Genomic DNA, 25,120 nt, shown 5'->3' on the forward strand with positions numbered 1-25,120 from the left:
CATTTTCGAGTGTCTGTGCAATCAATTTCACAATATACTTCCACTTTATATACATGTACTACACGTACGGGAAGGTGAAAGCACAGCATACAAAACGATTCATGCAAGGTTTCAGTCGTAAGATAGATTTTTCAACGATGTGTTTTGCAGAAGCAAATATGTTAACGGATCATTTTGAATTATATTGACTATTATTTGACTAAAATATAAATATTTTCAAATGCATAAAATGTATGTTTGAGTAGGATCAATTCAAAATGAATGATAGAATGGTACATTCGTATACTCAAATAAGTGCTACCAGTTACTAATAAAGTTATCATTATTTTTCCTGTTTATATAAGCCACTGCTAAGTCGTCATTTAAAAAAATTATACGACCAAAAACTCCAAATAAATGATGTAGTTTCAATACTATTTATTTCACATAGGAATTTCGAGATAAAAAATGATTATACGAGAAGTAATCAAATAGAAACAAATTGAATAGGGAGCCAAAGTGACTTCACTTCAGCAAGTAACTATAAGTTCTCATTCTGTATTTTCAACTTTCCTTCCTTCTGTGGCAACATGTTCCTCAACACCTGTGTATGGAGTTATATCACAACTCTACTTTTGTTGCTTTTGTTACTTTTTATGTACGATTTAATTACTTTGTGTTCTTTGTTGTGGATGTCTGTTTTCCATGTCTGGTATTTTTCCCTGGATTACATTCTTTTGATTATGCTATAACATTAGTTCTCTTGATTACTCTTTCATTCGTTATGCCAGAGTGTCGTTACTACGCAGTAATCAAAGCGTGCTAGAATTCTTACAACTAGGCTTCTGGAACTTGGTTATGTTGCTACAAGATTGACGTTATCAATAAAAAATATTCATGGTCTTCATCTTGCACCCGTGATTTGTTATGGAGTATCCATTTGTACCAGGAGAGCCGATTTGTTCACCTTGTAATTGTTTCCTCTTTCGTCCATCTCAGACGTGAATTTTATTAGCAACACGGTATTTTTTTTCTAGAAATAAAACGACGCTAATCATACCAGTGCATCTGGTCCATCCTCTCAGTTTTAAGTGGAATCTGGGTTGGTCACTGTTTATTTGTACTTGTTATATTTAGTAATTTCACGATCTCAGTTGTGTGTGTATGTTTTCCATGTCTTGTTTTATACTTTGAATATATTCTATTGATTTCTTCTCGAATCTTGGTTCCATTGATTACTTTTTGTACGCCTGAATCCATGAAGAATCCATAAAACGACATAATTCTCATATTTAGGGAATTTAGATGCTAATACATTAATGGCAAAAAAAAAAAAAAATAGAACATTATGTATATTTCAAATACACTTTACATTGTACGAAACTGAGATATTTTGAATGTCCTGAACAAACGAAAATGACTTGTGTTAAATATAGCCTTTTTAGCATTTTAGAGAAGTTAGACGGTACTGCATTTGTTTTGAGTGCTTTACTAAATCAAAATGGAGACTTGATGAAATTCAAAATTTTAAATTTTCATCAACTCAGATAATTGAAACATGGCTACAAACAGTTGCTAAAACCTCAATTTGTAATCAGATTTCTAGAAACACCCGCCAAGTTTATCACAAAAAGTCAAGTCCGGGGTAGACGAAAGAGTAACGGAAAACTATGACACGTTGAACAAATCAGTTTTCATGGTGGAGATGGATGATCTTCAATCTTGTAGCAACATAACCCTGTTCCAGAAGCCTATTTGTTAGAAGTCTAGTGCGATACACAAAGTATGCGTAGTTTGGGCAAGTTCTGAGTTGTGATATGAGCACTCCATACGCAGGTGCTGAAGGGATGTTGCCATAGATGAAAGGAAAATTGACAATTCTGAATGAAAAGTCATCACGTTTGTCGTAAAGTTTGGTCAATAGTTTCCCTTTACCATCGATTTCTAAGTGTCAAGATATGAGGCTGAATTCACAGTGTCTGAAGTATCCTTTATCTCAATTTCTTTGGGGTAGATGCGATGTATCAAATCCCAAAAAATTAGGATTGTTTAAAGATAATACGTCATCTTTATAGCGGAAACTGACATTAAAGGATCTAGCTAAACGATATTCTTGCTTTCTGATCAGATCATCTATAAAGGCAGCATCATAAGAGTGAAGGAATAGGTCAGCAAGTAGATGAACACAATTTGTTCCCATCGAAATGCCGACCGTTTGTTGAAAAATTCGTCCACCACACTGGACAAATATGTTGTCGATTAAGAATTCCATAATTTTGTAAACATCTTCTTCTGTATATTTGGAAGATGAGTTGGAATTATTTCTTACAAAGTATGAGGAGTCTCTATCAAGAACTATATATTTGTATCTAGGTGTACCATCTTTTTTTGAAAACGTGATGTACAATGTTTTAAATCGGGATTGTAACTGAGTATGGGGAATAGAAGTATACAGTTTTGAAACATCATTTAATGCTATTATATTCTGATAATAGTCTTGAACTGATTGTCTCCAAAAGATCTTTCACAGATTCAATAATTTAATTGTAAATAAAAAATAGACCAGAGTTCCAAAACACGAATTCAAAAAAGAATGTGACAACAAGCAGTCACATTTAACGACATAGCAAGCATTTTTTTTTCCACCAGAAAAAAATACGTCCATAAAAATAAAACGCTAAACTAAGCTTTGTGAATCAATAGCTATAATCTATTTTCGTCCTTAATCTTCAGGACATATTTCATTCAGTGCAATATTTTATGCAATAAAAAATAATTTCCGTTTTTTACTTTTCCCCTCTATGCAAATTGATATAATATCTGCAGACTTATACACGCACATGTTCATATTTGCCATTTACTTGTAAACGTGGCTATTTCTAGATAGCAAGTGTGACAAACTCTCTAGATCAGTTAAAGGTTTGATATTCAGTGCTAGCAGGGCTACCTTAAAGTCCGAAGGGTAAGTAGTAAAGCAAAATTTCATATGTATTTAATGCTATATAACAGTTTAGAAAGACATAGGGTTTTGATTTTATCATATTTTTATTTTAATTTTCGATCTCGTAGAAAGTCATTTCGTAAAAACCATTTTAACATAAAATTTTTGTATGCTTATATCATTTATTTTTTGAGTGGTACTAATCATAAGTAAAAATGAAAGTAAGAAGTCACCATGAACTCGTGGATCGTTACTGTGTACCCTTCTGCACCATGAAAACTAATTTGATCCACCTGTAATAGTTTTTCTTTTCTCTTTCGTCTACCCTGAACTTGTCTTTTCATGAGCAACTCAGTGGATGTTTCTAAAAAGCAGGGGACGCTTACTCTAACCGTGCACCTGGTCCGTGCTCCCAGTTTTTACTGGATTTGCAAGTTGCTAATTTACTTTTGTTACTTTTATGTATTGATATGGTTATGAAATGTTCTTTGTTATGTGTGATCTTTGTGCCCGGATTACATTCTGTTGATTTCGGCTAGAAGTTTGGTTACCTTGATAACTCTTGGTAGATATATTAAGAATCTTACACCTGTACGAGTGCAAGATAGGGAAATCTCAGACAACCGAGGGCAAGATTCAATCGTTCTCTAACGCGGCTCCACCGAGGAAGATAACTATTTTATCTTCCCAAAGGGTGTCTACGATTTTCAAATCTTGCTTGAGAAAAGCGGGTGTTCGATTCTTTATCTCACTTCAAGTTTATAGATAAAATACTCGATTTGAAATGACCTGTATTTAACAACTGAGCTTGACGTATCAGGCAAGTTATATGTCACGACCAGGTGAAAAACGAAACAAACACATAAGTCACTTCAAAACATTTTAAACAATCTGCAAGAATGAATAAATCACCGGTTATTCTCAATACATATTCGATATTGGTAAGATATGTTTTCGTTCATTTACACTTTATTCAATTTTTCCAATTTGTACGAGAAAGTGCGTTTTTTTTCGTCTCAACCGGTGGGTGAGACAAGGACATCACACATAGCTAAAAATAAGAATTGTCTTGTCTTTTTATTGAAATAATCAATATTTAAAAAAGCACGATTCTTAGTAATCGTCAAATATACCAAGAATAATACAATTTAACTTTCTGGAACTTTTTTTTTATCTAAAACATATTTGTCCACTGTGTTGGACGTGTTTGTTAACATACGATTGGCATTCAAATGGGAACAAATTGTGTTCTGCTACTCACTTACGTACCTAACTTTATAGTTGAATTGATCCAAAAGAAGTTATATCGTTTAACCAATTCCTTTGATATCTGATTCCGCAAAATGAATGAAATTTCGTCTTAAAACAATTCAAGTTTTTGGGGAGTTATTGCATCGCATCTACCCCCAAGAACTTAACATAAGAAACACTACATGTCAGGGATTCTTGCACACTTTGTGCCGTGCTAGAACATCCAAAATTAGTCTTCAGGATTAAGAATTAAGGTCATCCCAAAAACATTTTATGGTCCTCATCGTGCACTCGAAAATCATTATAGTGTATCCATCTGCACTATGAGAACTGACTTGTTCACTATGTCATAGTTTTCCTTTCCTCTTTCGTCTACCCAGGACGTGACACTTCAACGGGTGTTTTTTTACTATATGTATTTAGTTGTATGTGTCTATTTGTCCTGTCTAAACAATATCTTTGGAATATATTATTTTTTATTTTCGACCTAGTTTTGGTTCCCTAAAAACACTTGCTAAGTCATTCAGTACTTAGACGTAATGTTTAGATGGGTTGTACTAAGTCGTGTTCATTGTTTGGTTTGTAATGCTCCTCGACTATCTGCTATTTTATTAGAAGCACTACTTGTACATATTTATTATACTTTTTTTAGATAACATTATCCACATAATATTCACGAACACCCTAACTTCACTACAGAGTTTGATTCAATATTTGTTCAGGCGCATTTAGACAATTTGTCACCTATTTAATCTTGTTTATAGCTGACCCATGTTACCATGGTGTCATATGAACCCGCTAGTAGTTCAACACCTATGCCATATGAGTCATATGAATTACGATCGCTCGTATTATTCATGCTCCAATAAGCAATGACCCACCTGTTAGGCAGATATGTAGGCCCCATTGCTCTTCTTATCACATCTAGCATTTTTATGAATTGTCACGTCCAGAGCAAGGGACGACTGAAATAGTATCAAAATCACCACCAGTCTTCGTGAAACATACACGTGAGAGTTCAGATTAGAAAAAAATGACTCGAACTATTTCCTCCACAAAAATACCGGTAAATACTATAGAAATTTGACTTTACTTTACGTGAACGCTTAAAATTCCCCTCTTGATGTTGACTTGGTTTCCTGATTCAGAATGATGTGCCCCGTCTGTTCATTTAATGGCAATTTATTTTGCACTAATGTTATCGTAAAGTTTCACTTTGCCGTTGTTAGCCAAGAAAAACGTTGTTGAATACTGCATGGACTCAGTTCCTTTTTTTCATTGCATGATCCCACATTACGGAGGCGAAATATCAATACTGCCCTGCAGAATTGCAGATTATACAGTGTTACACTGGGCGATTTTGAGGAAAAAATGAATACGTAAAACTATATATGGCGCTTCTAATTTGACGGATGCTTATCGAAGCAATAAGTACTGAAACCCAGAGTTAATATTTTGCGGAATTCTTTTGGCAATTTAATGCACCCATGAAAATTTCCTGCTATACGGTATTATGTTTTTGTAGCAAAAAATGGAAGATTTGATATTTACAATCAAATTTTGCTTGTCAGGTTAGGTTATGTTACGATAGAACCTACAATTTAATTAATGCATCCATATGTTGAACTGTTTTGCACCGAAAGACAAACCACTCGGACCGGTATTTAGCTGGGTTCAGTCGTTATTCACGCCTGTTAATTTTCTTATCTTTATTTTGTGCTCAATATCAGATAGAGCAACAAATAAACTGCAAGGAGGACAACATTTGACACAAAATGTTATTTGTTATTTAATGGACGTGAACATATTAAAAGAATATATCTTCTGAAACGGGAAAAAATATTCCAACTCCATTTGCCAATTTTTCACTTTGACGTGGTTTGATATTTCAATGCTATCAAAATTAGTTGCCTTGCCTTTTTAGTAGCTATACAATTTACAATAACCATGTACAAATGAAACAAATTGATTGCAAACATCTCCTGACTCAGGACGAAATATGTGCTTGAGTAAATTTGGACAAGGAATTAACCATCCCCTTTTAATATGAGATCAAATTAAAAATTAAGCAACAAGCAAGCATATGATGAACTCCACTAAATCATACACACAATTATCCTCATCAAATACCTCAACAAACATAATATGATGTATCCAAATGAGTAATGCACGCAGATTTTGTGAGGCTGCTGAATATGACACAGCTACTGGTACAGTCTCTGGACCGATCCGCGCAACTATATTACAGATCGATGACCGCTGACTGATTGATCGATGACGGATCGATAGCCCATGACCGGTGACCGATCTGATCCCAGTTTTGTTATGTAAAGTGACAGATGATAGGTTCATATAAATTTCAGAATTTCCATTCGACCAAATTAATATACTACCATATCAAATTAACATTAAATTTAAGATATGAAATCCACACACTATATTTTGTTAAAAGTAAAACAAATGTAAAACAAAAGTAATTAATTTAAATCTAATGCATTATGTAATTATGTGATAAAAGTATAAAAAATGATAAACGGAACAACGGAATCTTTTAAATATATTAACCGCTTTGTGGTCACGTGATGCAATCATCGGTTTAATGGATCGGTTTAACGAATCAAAGACTGATCGATGATAGATGACCGATCGTAATTTTAGTTACACGGATCGGTTCAGGTACGTATTCTTTAATAGTCGAGTTGTCGCCTTGCCTGTCAATAGTTTCAATTCAAATGAACATGGATGGTCTAAGCTTTTTCTTCTAAGCCGTTTAAGGAGGTAGTTCTAGGGTAAGGGACATAACTCTTAAAATCAGTGATATGTTTGTATCATAAGCAACTTCATCGAAGCCTTTTAAGCTTTCGTTTGAAGCAGAATAAAATCAATCCTAGTTAATCATGTTAATAAGATGCTTTTATAAGATTGATGTAAAACGCTGAATAGAAACGGTCCAATGATTTTAAGAGTTATGTAACTTACCCTAGATCTGCCTCCTTAAAGTAAAATTATATTTTATAGATTTCAGTGCCTTTGTGGTAGGTAATTCTATGCTAAATATATTATATTTTGCATTCCTAAGGTGTCCTAACAAACAGCTATTCTAAGCTATTCCACAAAATGACAATTTTAATAATTTACCGAAACACAAACGTTTTTGTATCATTTTAATATGAATCGGAAGTTACCACTACCATTTGAAAGAGTAATCAAGGGAAACAAAGTTATAGCGGTAATCAAAAGAATGTAATCCAGGGACAAAGACCAGACATGGAAAACAGACATTCACAACAAAGAACAAAAGTAACTAAAATCACTTGAAACACTTTACAAGGTTATTGTGTAACATTTTTATGAGGTTTTCAGCTTGTATTTTACGTTAATTAATGGAAGGCGTTCGAAAGCTTTTTGTAAGGTACTTCCTAGAAATTTTCCATAATTGTCGAGTTCAATTTCTTATTTTCTTCAAAATTTGTCATAAAACCCGTTTCATAGGTATTTTTAGGTAAAATTGATATTTGGAACAGTGGTCCACATTGTTATGTTTATTGTAAACAAACCTGAAATAGCAACGCGTCACGTGATTACATCATGACAATTGTACTGAATGACAAAAATCGAATACTTTACCAGCGATGTAAAGGAATACTTATTAATAAAAAAAAGGAAAACAGCGTGTCTACTATTTCTTCATTTTCAACGTAAATATCTTGTTCCGATATAGGGTAAAGAAGGCATAGCAGTTTGAATGTAGATTTGAATATCTGCAGACAACTCATCCACATATGGCATGAAACTTGACAGGCACTTAAAACACTCCTTGTATGGAAAATGCCTCGACCAATTCAACTAAAAGTACCCAATCACACGTTCAGTCTGCAGACCATCTATTCCAGTACAAACCATGTTCCATCACTTTAAATGATATATTTGACAACAACGATGACGAACCACTTTTGTACCATATCAAAATGTGATATTGAAAATTGCAAAACATGCAACATTCTTATAACCGACTCTACTTCTTCAGTTCCCTTACAAACAAAACCTTCCATACAAGAAATCAAGAGGACTTAAGTAGCAAATCAACAAACTTAATATATGGATTAGAATGCAACTTATGTGGTTTAGTATATTTGTCGGAGAAACGCAAGAACAATTAAACAAAAGAATGTGCGGTCATCATGGTCAACTTCGGGAATAAACACCATCAAATTCCGAACAGTTTATCGACACTTTAATCAACAAGATCTTTCAATCCTCTCTATGAAAGTTCGTATTGTAGAAAAAAAAAACATTCTAAGAACAGTCCTGTTTAAGTACAAACTATCGTAGGGAAAGAGAGGAGTACTGGATACGCAGACTACGTGCTGCAATACCTTACGGATAGAATGACAACATCAAAAGTATAAGAAACCTTTCAAGCAAATATAACAATAGCATAAGTGTGATGAATTTATTTGACAAAAATCCAAGACAGAAAAGGAGACATGGCCATCGCCACTATACGTCTACTATACGTATACTTCTATTCCCCCCAGTTAAAATCCCGACTTAAAAACATTATACATCGTTGTTTCCCAAAAAAGTTGGTACACCTAGATACAAATATATAGTTCTTGGTAGAGATTCCTCATACTTTATAGGAAATAATTCAAAATCATCTTCCAAATATACAGAAGAAGATGTTTACAAAATAATGATAACATATTTGTCCAGTGTGGTGGACTTGTTTTTCAACAAACAGTCGGCACTTCAATGGGAACAAATTGTGCTAGTTTACTTGCTGACCTATTCTTTCACTTTTATGAGGCTGACTTATAGCTGATCTGATCCGAAAGAAAGAATATCGTTTGGCTAGATCCTTTGATCGCAGTTCCCGCTATATTATATTAAACAATCCTAATTGCGGGGATTTGATACATCGCATCTACCCAAAGAACTTGAGATAAAGGATACTACAGACACTGTGAAGTCAGCCTCATATCTTGACCTACACTTAGAAATCTATGGTGAAGGAAAACTATTGACCTAACTTTACAACAAACGTGATGACTTGTCATTCAAAATTGTCAACTCTCCTTTCATCTGTGGCAGCATCTCTTCATCACCTGCGTATGGAGTGTTCATATCATAACTCATACGTTATGGTAGAGCTTGCCGAAACTACGCAGACTTTTTGTATCGCGCTAGAACTCTAACAAATAGGCTTCTGGAACAGGGTAATGTTGCTACAAAATTGAAGTCATCACTACAAAAGTTTTATGGTCGTCATCATGAACTCGTGGATCGTTATGGTGTATCCATCTGCACCATGAAAACTGATTTATTAAACGGGTCATAGTTTCCCTTTCCTCGTTTGTCTACCCAAGACTTGACTTTTTATTGGCAACTCGGCGGATGTCTCTAGAAAAGTAGAGGACGCTTACCCTACCGGTGCACAATGAGTCCGAGTTGCTCATTTGCTTTTGTTTGTTTGTTTGTTTGTTGGGGTTTAACGTCCGAGTAGCAATATTTCAGCTATATTCAGACGATGAACATGAAGTGGATGATAAAATGAACATCAAATGATGAAATGAAAAAGGGATGGGACACAAGGGCAACAGGGTCGACAAATTTAGATTACCACCAGAAAAAGGGAGGGATGGGTAGGGTCGGGCAATTTAGCCTCCTGTGGCGGAGCGCAAAGGTTCCTACTCGTATAGAAAACCACGGCAGGGTTCTTTAACATGCGAGGAACGTGGCATCTTTCCCAACACGGTGCACCACTATGGTTTGCAGTCAGGTTTTCCGTATTATAGCCTGACAACCCCAGCATGTAACACGCCAGGGGTACCCCATTCCACCACCTGGGGCGCACATCCCAGTTGCTCTGTGGGCAGAGCGCCTAGCCCCTGGCTAGGTTTCTGAGCTCTATTTAGTCGGTTTTTACGACAAGCTTAGCGCTGCTGCAGGCCTATTCTATTGACACCCGGACCTGCACGGGGCCATTTGCTTTTGTTACTTTGTGTGTATGATTTTAGTTACTTTGTGTCTTTGTTGTGTATGTCTGTTTTCCATGTCTGGTCTTCGTCCCTGGTTTACATTCTTTTAATTACCATTATAACCTTGGTTGCCTTGATTACTCTTAAGTTAACTAAACAGTTCCATGTCTACTTTAACAGAGACTTCGTGGAATATTTATTTAACAAAAAATATTAATTTCAATGTAAACGTTAGGTTCTGGGAAGTGGAACGGGGTTTTCAGAACACATTAACCAACTATTGATAAATATATAGGTATCCACCCCCCCCCCCGTGATTTTTTGTGTAGGGCTTACAATATCCAATGCCCTAAATACTGGTAAAGCTACCGTGAATCTCAGGCTATTCTACATTAAAGGTTCTACCTAAATTATTTTATTATTACTTTATGGTGTTCTTAATACACACTGTTTTCACCAGTTTGTCAAAATACTGGTACATCCGTAAATGGTAGCTAGTGCTGTGCACATATAAGGCACTGACCAGTTTTATACTGAGGGGATGGGGGTGGGGTGTCTGGCATTATTTTTACAAAAAAAAAACCCAAATCATTCCAAATTTATAACAATCGCCATCCTACCAGCATCATGCCTTAATTCAAGCAAGGCCTCCATTCTAAAGTTAAAAAGAATCTTCATTTACCCCTGAAACATCGGGCGGATCAAGATATTTAAAAAGGGGGGTGATGCTACCGTACTATCGTCTTTTTATATTAAGTAGGCATAAATGTGAATTAATGTATAATCTATGTTATAGCCTTAAAATCACCGGAGATGCGACTTTTGATACGATAATCGCATTTCAGATGTCAAGAAAAAGGGGTTAGGAGAAACCACTCATGCCCGTATGAACATGAAATACAAAACATAATGGATGGACAAGACTTTTGATGAATACTTTAGAGTGTGTATATATGACATTAAAGTGCATGCAATACAATTGACATTTCTACCATTTTTTTTTCTGAGCATAGACAGCAAATGCTTCCTATTCTGTGACAATAATTCATTCACTAATTTCCATTAACATCTACGTACATGTATGTATCAGTTAAACCAGCCAGTAAACATGCATGATACTAGTTACAATGTAGTGGTCTAATTAACTTGTAATGGTTAAATTGGATCCACATGTACATTATGTATTAAAATTAATGCAGAAAAAAAAGAGGAAATGAAAATAAAATTTTGCTTTGCCTTAGTCATATGCATGTACATTTAAACAGCTGTCATTTTGGTACAAAGGTCTGATGAACTTGTACACACATACTAAAGCCATAGTTCAGTAACCACCTTTTGAAGCATAATGTATGTACATGTTAATGATTAACGAATATGTAATGACCATATCACTTTTGAAAACGATATATGTACACATGTTCTTAATTGACCTTTAGTATCCAATATTTTATTTTTGAATCCATTTCCCTTAATTTGGGGAAAATGCAGTTGATTATAAGAATTCAATCAATTCATTAGGCTTTCAATCTAAATTTTTGTTACATACATCTTATTAAAATGCAAAATATTGCAAGCATTTTCCACAAGCTTGCAATCAATTTATAGCGAAATGTCAATTTTACAGACAACATTCATTTGAATGTTAATGTACAGTTCAAATATTTTGATACTTTGAGCTGTAAAGCATGATATTGATTATAGAAATTTCATAGTATGTTCACATTTGTAAGATTATGCAGAACAAGTTACAAATATATATGGATTTAATTTCTCTATTTGTCTGTTATAATTTCCAAGATATTAAATATCAGTGACTTAAAATACCCTAAGTTGAACACGTTTCCTGATTTTTCACTCTGCCTGTTTTATGGTTTAAACCTGAACTACTTACCTAAAACTTAAAAAAAATATTTTGCCGATCCAAAACTATTGGAGAGAAATACTTTAATTTCATAGGAAATATTAAGCATAGGGACAAGCCATGGGTTACACAGCATGTAAGTAAATGGGTGTATATAAACTTCTAAAATGTTTCCCTGAACACTGTTAACCCAGAGGTAAAATTCAGGGAGAGGGAGGTTCAACGCGCTGTAAAACCTAGATTCAATCCATCAATCCATTTGATATGTCTGTGGCAAGTCAGAAAAATTGCGGTACCAGCTGCTCACACGGTGAAATACCTATTTTGTCACATTTATTTAGAACTTGACTTGATTACGGATCGAATTAGTGTTCGTTTATTTTGTTGTTATCCTCATTTTCAGATCACTCCCACTTCATATGTAGTCTATCTTCACTTTTTACTGTAGACTTTATACATTATATTCACAAAATGATACATCCTTTAATTATGAAATGAATACTGACACCGGTGCTTTATAGACAAGTTTTTGTTTGTATTGGGTAGAAATAAAGGTACTCTTTTATTTTTGCGTATTTGATGAAAGAAAATTCTATATAAGATGAAAATATGTGATTTTATGAATAAGTATATCATTAGTCGTGATATACTAAAAGGAAATGTCAATTTCCTTTTGACACCTATACCACCGAAAAATATTGAAGACACCACTTTATGAATTAAGCGAGGGTAATGACGTCGCTGTTTCAGTGGTTATTATGTCAGATTTGTCTCCCCCTTACAAAACATACACGAAAGTACCTTAACATCGGTGCATTTTGGAGGGTATATTTTAATATATTTCATCGTTCTGAAAATTTTTATTTTATTTCCTTGCTTTGACTTATTTTTTCTGTATTCGTATAGTTTTTGGTGAAAGAAATGATTACCTTTTATCGAATATAATCAACAGTGTATCGTATATAGTGTATCACATATAGTGTATCGCACATCGTTCATCGCATATGGTGTATCGCACATCGTTGATCGCATATGGTGTATCGTACATCGTATAGATTGGAAATTTACACGATTCGAGTACTGTGACAATTCAAGTGATCTTAAGTAGAAAAAAAATCAAAACAAAAAACAAAAAGTAATATTTTTAAAGGTCTCCAAAAACATGTAAATATCAATTAATCAATTGAATAAATAATGGATAAATTCTAATTATCATTAAGAAAGTTCACACAAAGACCACAGGTATGATATATTTCCATTAATAATGTGTTTTCCGTACCCATTGTAGATGAAGATCACACAAAATTTAATTCATAATAGCTTACACTAACGAAATTCTAGTATTTTTTATAAACGCCTAAATACTTTTTTTTAAATTTCCATTACAAATCAACGCAGATAGTGTATTGTGAATTTTGATGTTTTAGGTTGTTATAGAATAGGCATGCGTTAAAAAGCGTTTGCCCTTCAAACTTTTCATTATTGTTCCTTCATTTCTAATTTGCCAAATAATTCAAACTGTTTGTTCCCTACTGGTCGATCTGCAAGGGAACGTTTTGCATGTTTTTTTTGTGTTTTTTTTTTATAGTATTGCCATTTATGTTGCAACTTCCTCTTACCTGCACTGTTAAGCGAAAAATATGCATGCTTTTGATATTATTTTTATCTACATAGTTTTTATGGTATTTATTTAGATTGTGGCAACATGTTTAATTTAAGTTGAAGTCGTGTATAATTCCAATTGTTATCAATCTGTCAACTTCGTGTTCGATTCCGGGGGTATTAATGAAACAGAAGTCAGACTTATTTGACCACACATTATTGTCTATCATATGTTATTTACTAAATAGCATAGAATTTACAAAATTTTTAAACATTTAAATAATGAGGGTTTATATCTTGTATTATATACGGGGTTACAATAATGTATTACCTTTAGCATTCTCTTGTATAATTAAAAAATGCTAGATTTGACTTCCTATTTTGATATTTTTCGTTTTGAGTACTTCTTGTATACACTCGTATTATGAATACCAAATTTCTTTAGTATTCGGTTCATACGATAAGAAATTAATTTTGAAGCATACCGAAATATGGAATACACATTTATCAACATGTACATAATTTGTATATCGGCATTTTGTGACAATGAAAATTCAAAATAGTGTTATAACTTAGCTAATATAATGCCCAAATATCTATATTATCATAATTTCTAAGCAACATATTTGTATATTATGCAGCGAGTAATTTGTTTAGCTTTGAAATTACAATATTAAGTCCAATTTTATGGGGTATGGTTTATATTAATAATTATCTACGGATAATAGTCTGTTCGTTATAATACTATATTATTTAATCATTATTTGAAAATTGACCAAAATTCCAAAGCACGAATTATATTTGAATGTGATAACACCTTTCATAAGCAACAAGCAAGCTTGTTAAATAACGCAGTAAACATTATTTTTTTTCGAATTTCACCCAGAAAAATATACGTCCTTAAAAAATGAAACGCTGCACAATTTTATATTTATCAAATGTTATATAACAGTTTGAAAAGACATAGTATTTTGATTTTATAATTTTTGTATTATAGAGTATTTAATCTTTTTTAACAGTAGAAAGTATTTGAATACGTAAATTTAGTGATTTTTCACACAAATGTTTTGTTTGCTTATATTATTTATGAGTGGTACTGATCATAGGCAAAAAAGAAAGTGAGAAATACTGGATACGCAGACTATGTACCCGTGCAGTGTCAGAGAATTTCTCGACACTGCCAGATTTGAAATCTAGTTGACGGAACATATCACACCCCTCACAACATATAACATTTAAATACTGCTGTAAGGCATATGGATCACGACCATATGTTGTAACCATGTTTTTCATTGTCAACTTTGAAATTTCGATATTCTCTTTTTGTTACATTAAATTATGCAACTTCCAGCTCTTTCACTCTGACTGACTCTAGTTCATGTTGTCTTGTTTTTTTTATATTTCCTCTCTGATTCCTTCAATCTTTTCATTTTCTGAAGAGCCTTATACAGTAATCTTGATTTACATAACTCCTTATCCATTACATTAATGTCGTGATTCATTTATCCTTGTCTTATCAGGCTCATCGTCCGCATCAAATGTGTCTTTGTAAATTTCCTGTCTACTTCCAAGTTAAGTGTATGCTGCTTCTAAGATCTGTAATATTTGTTAGCCACAGGTGGGTCTGTTTCGGCTGACATGATTTTTCATGCGTTGAAAGGTTTCACTAAATTGTGAAATTTTTCGCAGGTGGTAGAACTTTATTGTTGACATTCGATGACTTTCAACCAGAAGTATCAACACAAGTACGAAGAAAAGAATTATTGGAAAAGCATGAAATTATTCATAACTTACGCAAAGTCAAGGTCAAAAACGTACGATACCGGTGCACCTAGTTCATGTATCTAGTTTTTAGAGTCCGAGTTGCTTTTATCTTTGTTGCTTTGTACGTTTTAATGTCATTCTTATGTGTGTCTGTTTCCCACGTCTGGCCTTTGTCCCTAGATTACATTATTTCGATTTCTTGTTTACTTTTCCATACAAGCAACAAATTGTTCAAAACAATAAAATGTAAACATATAATCAAATAATTTAAGAGTAATTAAGGGAACCGAGGTTATAGCGGTTCTCAAAAGAATGTAATCTAGAGACAAAGACCAGATATTGAAAACAGACATATACAACAAAGAACATAGAGTAACTAAAATCATACATACAAAGTAATAAAAGCAAATGAGCAACTCGGACTTCAGGTGCACCAGGGTAAGCGTTCCCTTCTTTTCTAGAAACACCCGCCGAGTTGCTAATAAAAAGTTAAGTTGAACTTGAAGCATAGAATTACATAAGTTTGATTTTGTCAAAGAGTAATCAAGGGAACCAAGGTTATAGCGATAATCAAAAGAATGTAATCCAGGGTTAAAGACCAGACATAGAAAACAGACGTACACAACAAAGAACATAAAGTAATTAAAATCATACATGCAAAGTAACAAAAACAAATGAGTAACTCGGACTCCACTAAAAATGGGAACAGATTAAAACAATTAAGCCCTCTTTGTCAACGCAACAAATATAATGTTTAATATCAGAAACACCGATAATATGGTCATAACAAATTACATAAGAGGCATGTTTTGACCTATTTCTTTGATGCAGGTTCAAGATGAATAAACTTCAACTCTTAAGTTGTATGTTTGTAACGTCAATAGTTGATATATGCAATGCTGTCACTACAACTCGCGAAGCCGATGACATCATAATCCAAGTTCAACCAGAAGTAACGAAAAAAGATGTCGAAGATATTATAGCAAACTATCCCAGATTTAATATAGGAAAACGGGTAAAGTATGTAATAAAGAAACCGCAAGCTAAAAAGAATACAATGTTAGGTAGACAAAGAGAATACTCTAGTAGAGACACAAATTGTTTTCTGTAAACTAAAACAACAGTCGTTATATAAAACTCCATAGCTTATCGAATGTCGATTGCATCAAAGGAATCCCGAAACACATAATCGTCATTCGCTATCCAAATGTCCTATAAAATGTTAATTCACGTATTGTTTTGGTTCTTGTTTTATTTAGTAAATGTGTCTGCTTCGTCATATTTATATTATTTAAAATAATACAACTAAGTAACAAAAATAAATGAGCAACTCGGACTCCACTAAATACTGGGAGCATGTATCAGATGCACCGGTAGGATAAGCGTCCTCTGCTTTTCTAGAAACATTCGTCGAGTTGCTTATAAAAGGGCAAGTCCGGGGTAGAGGAAACAGGAAAGCAAAACTATGACACATTGAATTAACTAGTTTTCCTGGTGCAGATGGATACACCGTAACGATCCACGAGTACATGATGACGACCATAAAACTTTTGTAGTTATGACTTCAATCTTATAGAAACATAACCATGTTCCAGAAGCCCAACTGTAAGAAGACTAGCGCGATACAAAAAGTCTACGTAGTTACGTTAAGCTTTGGCATAACGTATGAGTTGTAATATGAAAAGTCCATACGAAGGTGCTGAAGCGATATAATCATAGATAAAAGGAAAGTTGATATTTCTGAATGAAAAGTCATCACGTTTTCACTTATGATTAAATTAACAAATATGCAATCAATATCAGTTTATACGGTAATGGTATGAGTTTCCGTTTTTACTAATTGGCAACGCTAAACTAAACTTAGCCAGAAATAAAGTACCACTAATTTTAATGAACATTTTAATTTGAATTTTGCAAATGTAAGTCATAAACGAGTTTTTTCTAATTTGTGAAATAGAGGCAAAATCCTGAAACAAATGTCATAGAATTTTGCAAAAAAAATCACAAAAGAGGAGAGTACATCAAGACTTAAGGAGCGACAGAGGCTTACGTTATTGTTGTTTTCGATAAAAAAAAATGTTCAAACATTTTTCCTTGTACCTTAATTTAACATTCTAACCAGTTGATACTCGGTTTTCAATTTTACCCTTCAAACGTAACCATTTTGTATGTTAAGCAAATACTTTATTCGAATTACAAGTGTAATGTATAATGTTAAGTTTAAGTTTTCATGTAAGTATATATTTTTGTGTGTATTGTTATTGATGTCAAAATATCATCGATATGATACCTTAACTGATTATGTAATGGCCTAGCTTATGAACCAAGTGTACAATTAATATGTGAAATAATATCTAACAATATTTTATAGGTCAAGCTTATAAACCAAAGATCTTACTTTTTATATTTCAGTTTGATCTTCGTGGTCATACAATATTTGAACTGGTTCTCGACAAATCTAAAGGAAAGAGTACTATTTCAGAAGATGACCCAGATATAATTGCAATACGAAACAATAAAAAGGTAAAAAAATACTAACCTTTCTTTTTGTTGTGGATAATCATGGTTTGGTTGTAGGAAAGGCTAATCAGCTGAAAAAAAAAAAAAAAACAATATCCACTTAAAACGTCAAGTATATTATTTAGTGGGTATATATATTTTTTCAAAAGATACATTTTTAGAACAACTGCGCCAAGATCATTGTTTCCTGTCGTAAACATAAATATTATCAAAACATTTGAATCGGACAAATATTGATAAAGGGAGATGAATGATACATATCTAATATCTAGTAATGTAAAATCATTAAAAGATATAGAGTTCCATGCTCCCAGTTGTTAGAGGAGTTCGAGTTGCTCATTTGCTTTTAATGTTTTGTATGTATTATTTTAGTTACTTTATGTTCTTTGTTGTGTATGTGTGTTTTACATGCCTGGTCTTTGTCCCTGGATTACATTCTTTTGAATACCGCTATAACCTTAGTTCCCATGATTACCCTTCAATACTTATTCCGACGTCCAGCCACAGATACTATTTAATTTGGTGTTTATTTTCTCATATTTTAGGTGGCAAGGTTAACAATAGATTATAAACAACTAATTAAACCACGCAGTACAGCTAGAAATATACCCGTTAAAAAAAACGAATTAGAGCTCAGTTGGTATTTGGTGAGTAAATTTCTAATACATATAGGCAAAAAAAAGTAGAAAGATTTTCCAGGGCAAAATCAAAGAACACGACCAAAAGGAAGATTTACGACAACAACATAGAAAACAAGTAAATATAATTAATACGTTACATTATTACGCATAAAAACTGCATTTAAAGAAAACATGACAAAAGAAAAAAAAATAAACGAAAACTATACAAACAAGACGAATAAAATAATCAAATAAAACACTAAAAAATCAAAACAAAAAAACAAAACAAAGCAAAACAAAACAAAGCAAAACAAAAACAAAACATATAACAAAACAAAACACAAACAACTGGGGGAGATATCATGTTTATACAGTCTGCCAAGACTTGGATCCCACTAAAGATACCCATGAAAAATCATCATATCGGTCAATCAAATTTTAAAGACGACCGTTAAACGTCTGTTGTGATGAATTCAACACAGGCTGAACACAATCCTGGCTTAGAAACTTATTTGACGTTTATTTGATACTCAAATAAACACCATTGTACAGATCGAAGGCAGGAAGGATAAGGATATGAAAACAAAACTTGCAATTGTTTAAGTCAGGCTGTTTTTCGTTTTAAAGTGTTCAAGAATAACTGAACCGAAAAAAACGCAATACAATTACTTAAAACTCAAAACAACAAAGTTGATATAATTTATTTATTCATGCAAAACTTTGCTTAGAAGACTCATTTCTTTTTATAATCCTCCATTTCTTTCCTAAATGTTTTGTACAAAGCCATGACTATTGCAGTTGTGTCCAACATTACGGTTTTTACTCTAATATTATCATGTGTTATATGGACTTTCTATTTTTTAACTTTCCTATAGACAATAACCAAGCGTTTTCGTCCGGGTCGGAAATTTTTATATTAACATTTATTTCCAGAAGGGCAATCATCCAGGATATTCAATGAATATTGACAAGGCTTGGGGAATGGGATACACTGGTAAAGGAGTTGTTGTTGGAGTCATCGATTCTCAAATTCAGATGAGTCATCTAGACCTTGCTAACATAGTAAGTATTGTTTTTTAAAATAGTAACAGAAAATAATAAAACGTTTGTAGTAATTACTTTTATTTACAACTCTATATTGTACAGGTTTTTTGCTAAAAAGAATTCCAATAAAGAACGAAGCCATAAACTATTATTTCCCTCATCTGAAACATGTTTCGGAAAGCCTTTACGTTGATATGCAAAATCGATGATAACATTCATTAGTATAAAGTACATGATCTTAAATAGAAGCATAATGTTAATATCATTGTCAATATCATTAAAAACCGTGCGCTGTTGCATGCAGCTTCATCAGCATATATATATATTGTGTCGGCTCTAAGTTTTTGTTTTTCTTAAATTTGTGTTACCATAAGCTAGAAATGATTCACATTGTCACGTTTCATTCTGTTTCGCTTTGATTACATATATTTTTGTTTTGATATTGAATCAATGTACAGTTGATAACAAAAAAGTTAAAGGAATATTCACTTGTAAAATCCTTTATTATAGTATTTGAAACTGAATCAGGATATAATTAATGAAAAAATCATGCGTTGTTTTACGCGAACACCGTGAATTGCTTCAATTTCACAAAAATAGCGTCACGGATACCAATCATTTTATTTTTGTAGGACGTCAACAACTCTGCAATGTATGTGAACGTAACATTAACCGATGAGGATTTGGAAAATTTTGGAGTCAGGTAATATATGAGAAACTACAAAAATAGGATACATTATTTATAAAAATCTGCATCACGAGAATACATTTTCCGCATTGAATAGACAAAAACGGAATTTTAACTTGAAATAAAAAAAACATAAGCGGTTTTTTCAATTCGTGCCGAATTCGTATATTGTTTGTATTTCTTGTCAACAAACTGCTATTGTCATTTTTTGCACTCGTAATTATTTAAAAATCAATGTAAGTATGGATGTAGTGAACAGTGAAAGAGACAACAACACCGCCAGAATGAAACTTTTTAAGTTAAGTATTTTTATGACGTGTTTATTACAGATCGTTACGGTGTATCCATCTGCTCCATGAAAACTGATTTGTTGAACGTGTCATAGTTTTCCTTTCCTCTTTTGTCCACCTCGGACTTGCCTTTTTATGAGCAACTCGGGGGGTGTTTCTAGAAAAGCAGAGGACGCTTACCCTACCGATGCACCTGGTTCATGCTCCCAGTTTTTAGTGGAGTCCGAGTTGCTCATTTGCTTTTGTTATTCTGTATGCATGATTCTAGTTACTCTATGTTCTTTGTTGTGTATGTCTCTTTCCCATGTCTGGTCTTTGTCCCTGGATTACATTCGTTTGATTACCGCTATAATCTTGGTTCCCTTGATTACTCTAGCAGCTCTGAGGACCCTGCTACATTCCTCCAAAACTCCAAAACCAATGCAAACCTTTCTTCATCCTGGGAAAAATCTTCACAGGGTATATATGGATATTACAGACAAATCATTGATAGAAACAAGTGCCTGTGTTACATGTATGTGGAGGTGGAGGACTATAATGCTAGTTCAAAATTAAACTTTTAAATAATATTTTTAGTTTACTAATAAAGGCACCGACTATTGTTAACCTGCGGGGTCAGGGCTTGGAATTGATGTCAGATTTTTTTTTTCTAAATGAATGGATGAGTTACAAATTACAAAATTTGGAACTCTTTTTTTTCTTCAGAAAGACCATACGATCTGGGCCCTCCTTACTTATAAACATGGTGCCTAAAAAAAACAAAAAAAAAACTTGTGACGAATTTTAAATAGCTTTCTAATTGTCATGTACAAGGAATATAACATATAGCGTCTTAGCATAAAATTTGCATAAAACCTATTCCAAAAATGGCAAAATCGTAATTTATCATCTTGTGAGTATACAAGAGACCTTTATTAGCTATTATCATATCTTGAAAACTTTTTTAGATACGCTTGCCATACGACGATTGAAATCAAGAATGAAGCTATAAGATAGTACATGTACATTCTACATCACAACCTTTCACCCTTTTTGTTAACTTAATAATGTACGTGTGCTGTGTCTTCAAGTAAAATTTGAAGTTAAAGGGGATCACTTCTATATGCGACATCGGAGGAAAATAGTTTTTACTTTCTAGGAAGCTAGAAACACTTACCATAAAATTAAAATGCATGTTCCAATTTTAAACCACGATATATCATCAGGGCACTACAGTTTACCAGTTTACCACCAATAAAGAATATTTCAAAACTTATCCATCAAAAGAAATCCTCGTTTTACAAATCTGTCTAGCAAGCGGCACGATCTGCACTTGTCGTTTCCTGAACACCATACATGTATACATGTAGAAAGCACTTTTCACCAGTCATATATTATCAATACGTGCATGTCGTTTATATTCGATCATTTTCCGTATCAGAACCAACAACGGCCTATCGCAGCCTTTTTTTCTCCGACAGGCGAAAATCACAATGAAATGGGAGATAATTTAACTTGGGTAGGTTTCTAAAGCAAACTCAAAATGTAATCCAGGAATTACAATGTCACTAATCCTATAGTTTAAACGGTTATATGTTCTAAACATAAAACGAAAAGTTGTATTCGTTTATTATGTAGTCATGGTACCTTTGTTTCTGGAATTATTGGAGCCACAAAAGGAAACGATTTTTGCATAGCTGGTGTGGCATATGGCGTTTCTATACAAGGTTTGCTTTTTATTACCACATAAAAGTATACTTCAAAATTTATTTTTGTGTTTTAATGGAAATATTTGTTGGTAAATTCTATGTTAAAACAATATAAAACCAAATGTTTAATAAGACAAATGCATGTGCAATCAAACATGTTATATCAGATTGCTTAGATGGTTGAGTAGTCTAGTGTGCTTTGTGCAGGAGGTGTTTCAAAGAATAATCAAGGGAACTAAGAATCTAGCGACAATCGAAAACATGTTATCCAGGGACACAGACCAGACAGGGAAAAGAGTAACATAAACAGGGAAAACAGTGAAATACAACAGGGAAAACAGTAACATACAACAGGGAAAACAGTGACATACAACAAGGAAAGCAGTGATATACAACAGGGAAAACAGTAACATACAACAGGGAAAACAGTGACATACAACAGGGAAAGCAGTGACATACAACAGGGAAAACAATGACATACAACAGGGGAAAGAGTGACATACAACAGGGGAAACAGTAACATACAAAACAGGGGTAACAGTAACACACAACAGGGAAAACAGTAACAGGGAAAACAGTAACAGAAAAAACAGTAACATACAACAAAGAAAACAGTAACATACAACATGAAAAACAGTAACAGGGAAAGCAATAACATACAACAAGGAAAACAGTGACATACAACAGGGAAAACAGTAACATACAATAGGGAAAGCATTGACATACAACAGGGAAAACAGTGACATACAGCATGAAAAACAGTAACAGGGAAAACAGTAGCATTCAACAGGGAGAATAGTGACATACAACAGGGAAAATAGTAACATACAACAGGGAAAGCAGTGACATACAACAGGGAAAACAGTGATATACAATAGTGAAACAAATAACATACAACAATGAACATGAAATAACCAAAATAACAAAGCAACAATAGTAAATGAACTGCATTAAAAAATGGAGGGGGCATGGACCAGGTCACTAAAAGCTGAGGGGGCATAGATCAGGTCACTACAAGCTTGGGGCATGGACCAGGTCATTAAAAGCTGGGGGCATGGACAAGGTCACTAAAAACTGAAAGGCATGGACCAGGTGCACTGGCAAAGTAAGCATCCCCTGCTTTTTAAGAAACACCGCCGTGTTGCTTATAAAACGTCCATCCGGAGTAGAAGAAGAAAGAAAGGAAAACAATAACTCGCTTACCCTAACGGTGCACCTAGTCTTTGTTCTAGATTTAGTGTTTAGAGTCCTAGTTGCTCATTTACTTTTGTTACTTTGTATGTATGGTTTTGGTTGCTTTGTGTTCTTTGTTATGTGTGTCTGATTTCAATGTCTGGTAGTTTCCACAAGCTCTGAAATAACGTATGAGAGTGGAAAGATGTTTTTCTTGTTATAATAAATCTTCCCAAAGATGTTGAAACTGTCCAATTTGCATTGTATATTTTTAGTCTTTCTTTAAACATGACTTGAACACGTACCGCTGTGACATCAATAACAACACTACTTTCACTAAGACTAGCGTCATAGATCACTCGAGTAGCTTGGGAATATAGAAGTAAGGCTTTTGCTTGCGGGGTATGTTCTCCTCCTTGATTTAATTTAAAGTTCTTACTAAGAACAATGTATAGTGGTACAGGACAGCTTACCTGAGATATTTTTATATGAACGATTGAAAATGATATTAAAAATAAATTTAAGTTGCTACGTAAAAAGAAGTCTTTGATGTTGTAAGGATCGCATTGCTTGAAACTACATATCCGATAGGTGATGACGTAAGGTTGTTCAGAGTAAATGCATCTACAATCTTTATTTATTTCTTTAATAGGAATAGGTCTTTTAAACCCGTCTTCTAATGCTGGTACCGCTGTAACTATTAAACTTGGAGCTTTAATTCATAATTTGGACATGGTTGATATATACTGCAATAGTTACGGTGTGGATTCGAATGCTAATTTTATAAAAGTTGAAACTGATGAATATAATGCTATAGTCGAAGGCGCAGAGACGGTAGGTTCAGAACCTGTTTAAGTCATATCATCAGGCCCCAACCGATTTCTCGTGGAATGCAGATGTCATCCACAAATTTAAAGAACAATGGTATGCAAGACATAAGTTTAGAGCGGAGGCTATTTTAGCTACAATGTAGAACATATTATCAGTTTCTCTGATGTTATCTTCGAATGCACATGTTACACAAGTCAATCGGGAGCAATTGTACTATTTTGTTATAGTAAAAAAAAAGGTTCAGTTTAATTTTTTAATAAAAGCGATATCACTATTTGAAGAAAAAGATGAAGAATACATATGAAATTCAACAAAAAATAGTAATACTTTAATTAGGAAATTATTGCATGTAACAAGTTTGGTTCAAACACGTAATAAAAGAATACCTTATTCCTTGTCACCTCTATTTATATGACTACATGTAAGTTGCAAACATCAATGTACATGATAAGTTGTAAATGTCCAGTTCCAACTGTCATCAACCATGTAACAAGAACTACACAGCAGCAGTAAAAACGTGTTGGATTTTGCTTTCAAATTTATTTTCGCCGTGATTTAAAGGAACAAAGATTCAGGTAATATTTTTTTTTTCAACAGTAACGGTTGTGTTCAACAGTGATTTTTTGTCAAACATACGAAAATGCATATAAGAAAATGTCAGTGTTGACTCTAGGCTTTTGGAGCAGTTTTATGTTGCTAGAAGATGAAAGTCATCACTACAAAAGTGTTATGGTCGTCATCACGAACTCGTGAAACGTTATGGCGTATCCATCTGCGCCATGAAAACTGATTTGTACTACGTGTCATAGTTTTTCTTAACTCTTTCGTCTACCCCGGTCTTGACTTTTTATGGACAACTCGGCAAGTGTTTCTTACCCTACCGGTGC

At 33.5% G+C, this 25,120-nt stretch overlaps 1 protein-coding gene across 2 annotated transcripts in view; it reads left to right on the forward strand.

Moving 5' to 3' along the window:
• The first annotated feature begins 2,823 nt into the window (after nucleotides 1-2,823).
• LOC148608696 (neuroendocrine convertase 2-like) overlaps nucleotides 2,824-25,120 on the forward strand; it is a 28,046-nt gene continuing 5,749 nt past the window's right edge. The window contains exons 1-8 of one of the 2 annotated variants that reach the window (XM_088546096.1): nucleotides 2,824-2,941; nucleotides 16,211-16,394; nucleotides 17,792-17,902; nucleotides 18,445-18,546; nucleotides 19,453-19,581; nucleotides 20,196-20,266; nucleotides 22,159-22,247; nucleotides 24,055-24,236. In XM_088546096.1, the coding sequence (XP_088402222.1) occupies nucleotides 16,218-16,394; nucleotides 17,792-17,902; nucleotides 18,445-18,546; nucleotides 19,453-19,581; nucleotides 20,196-20,266; nucleotides 22,159-22,247; nucleotides 24,055-24,236 (861 nt within the window). In that variant the 5' untranslated portion in view covers nucleotides 2,824-2,941; nucleotides 16,211-16,217. The remainder of the gene's footprint in view (nucleotides 2,942-16,210; nucleotides 16,395-17,791; nucleotides 17,903-18,444; nucleotides 18,547-19,452; nucleotides 19,582-20,195; nucleotides 20,267-22,158; nucleotides 22,248-24,054; nucleotides 24,237-25,120) is intronic. The other variant, XM_088546098.1, reaches the window with a different exon arrangement.

Source organism: Perna viridis, chromosome 9, assembly GCF_037379345.1.
Source record: "Perna viridis isolate PV_CMFRI_1.1 ecotype Kerala chromosome 9, ASM3737934v1, whole genome shotgun sequence".
Lineage (NCBI taxonomy): Eukaryota > Metazoa > Mollusca > Bivalvia > Mytilida > Mytilidae > Perna > Perna viridis.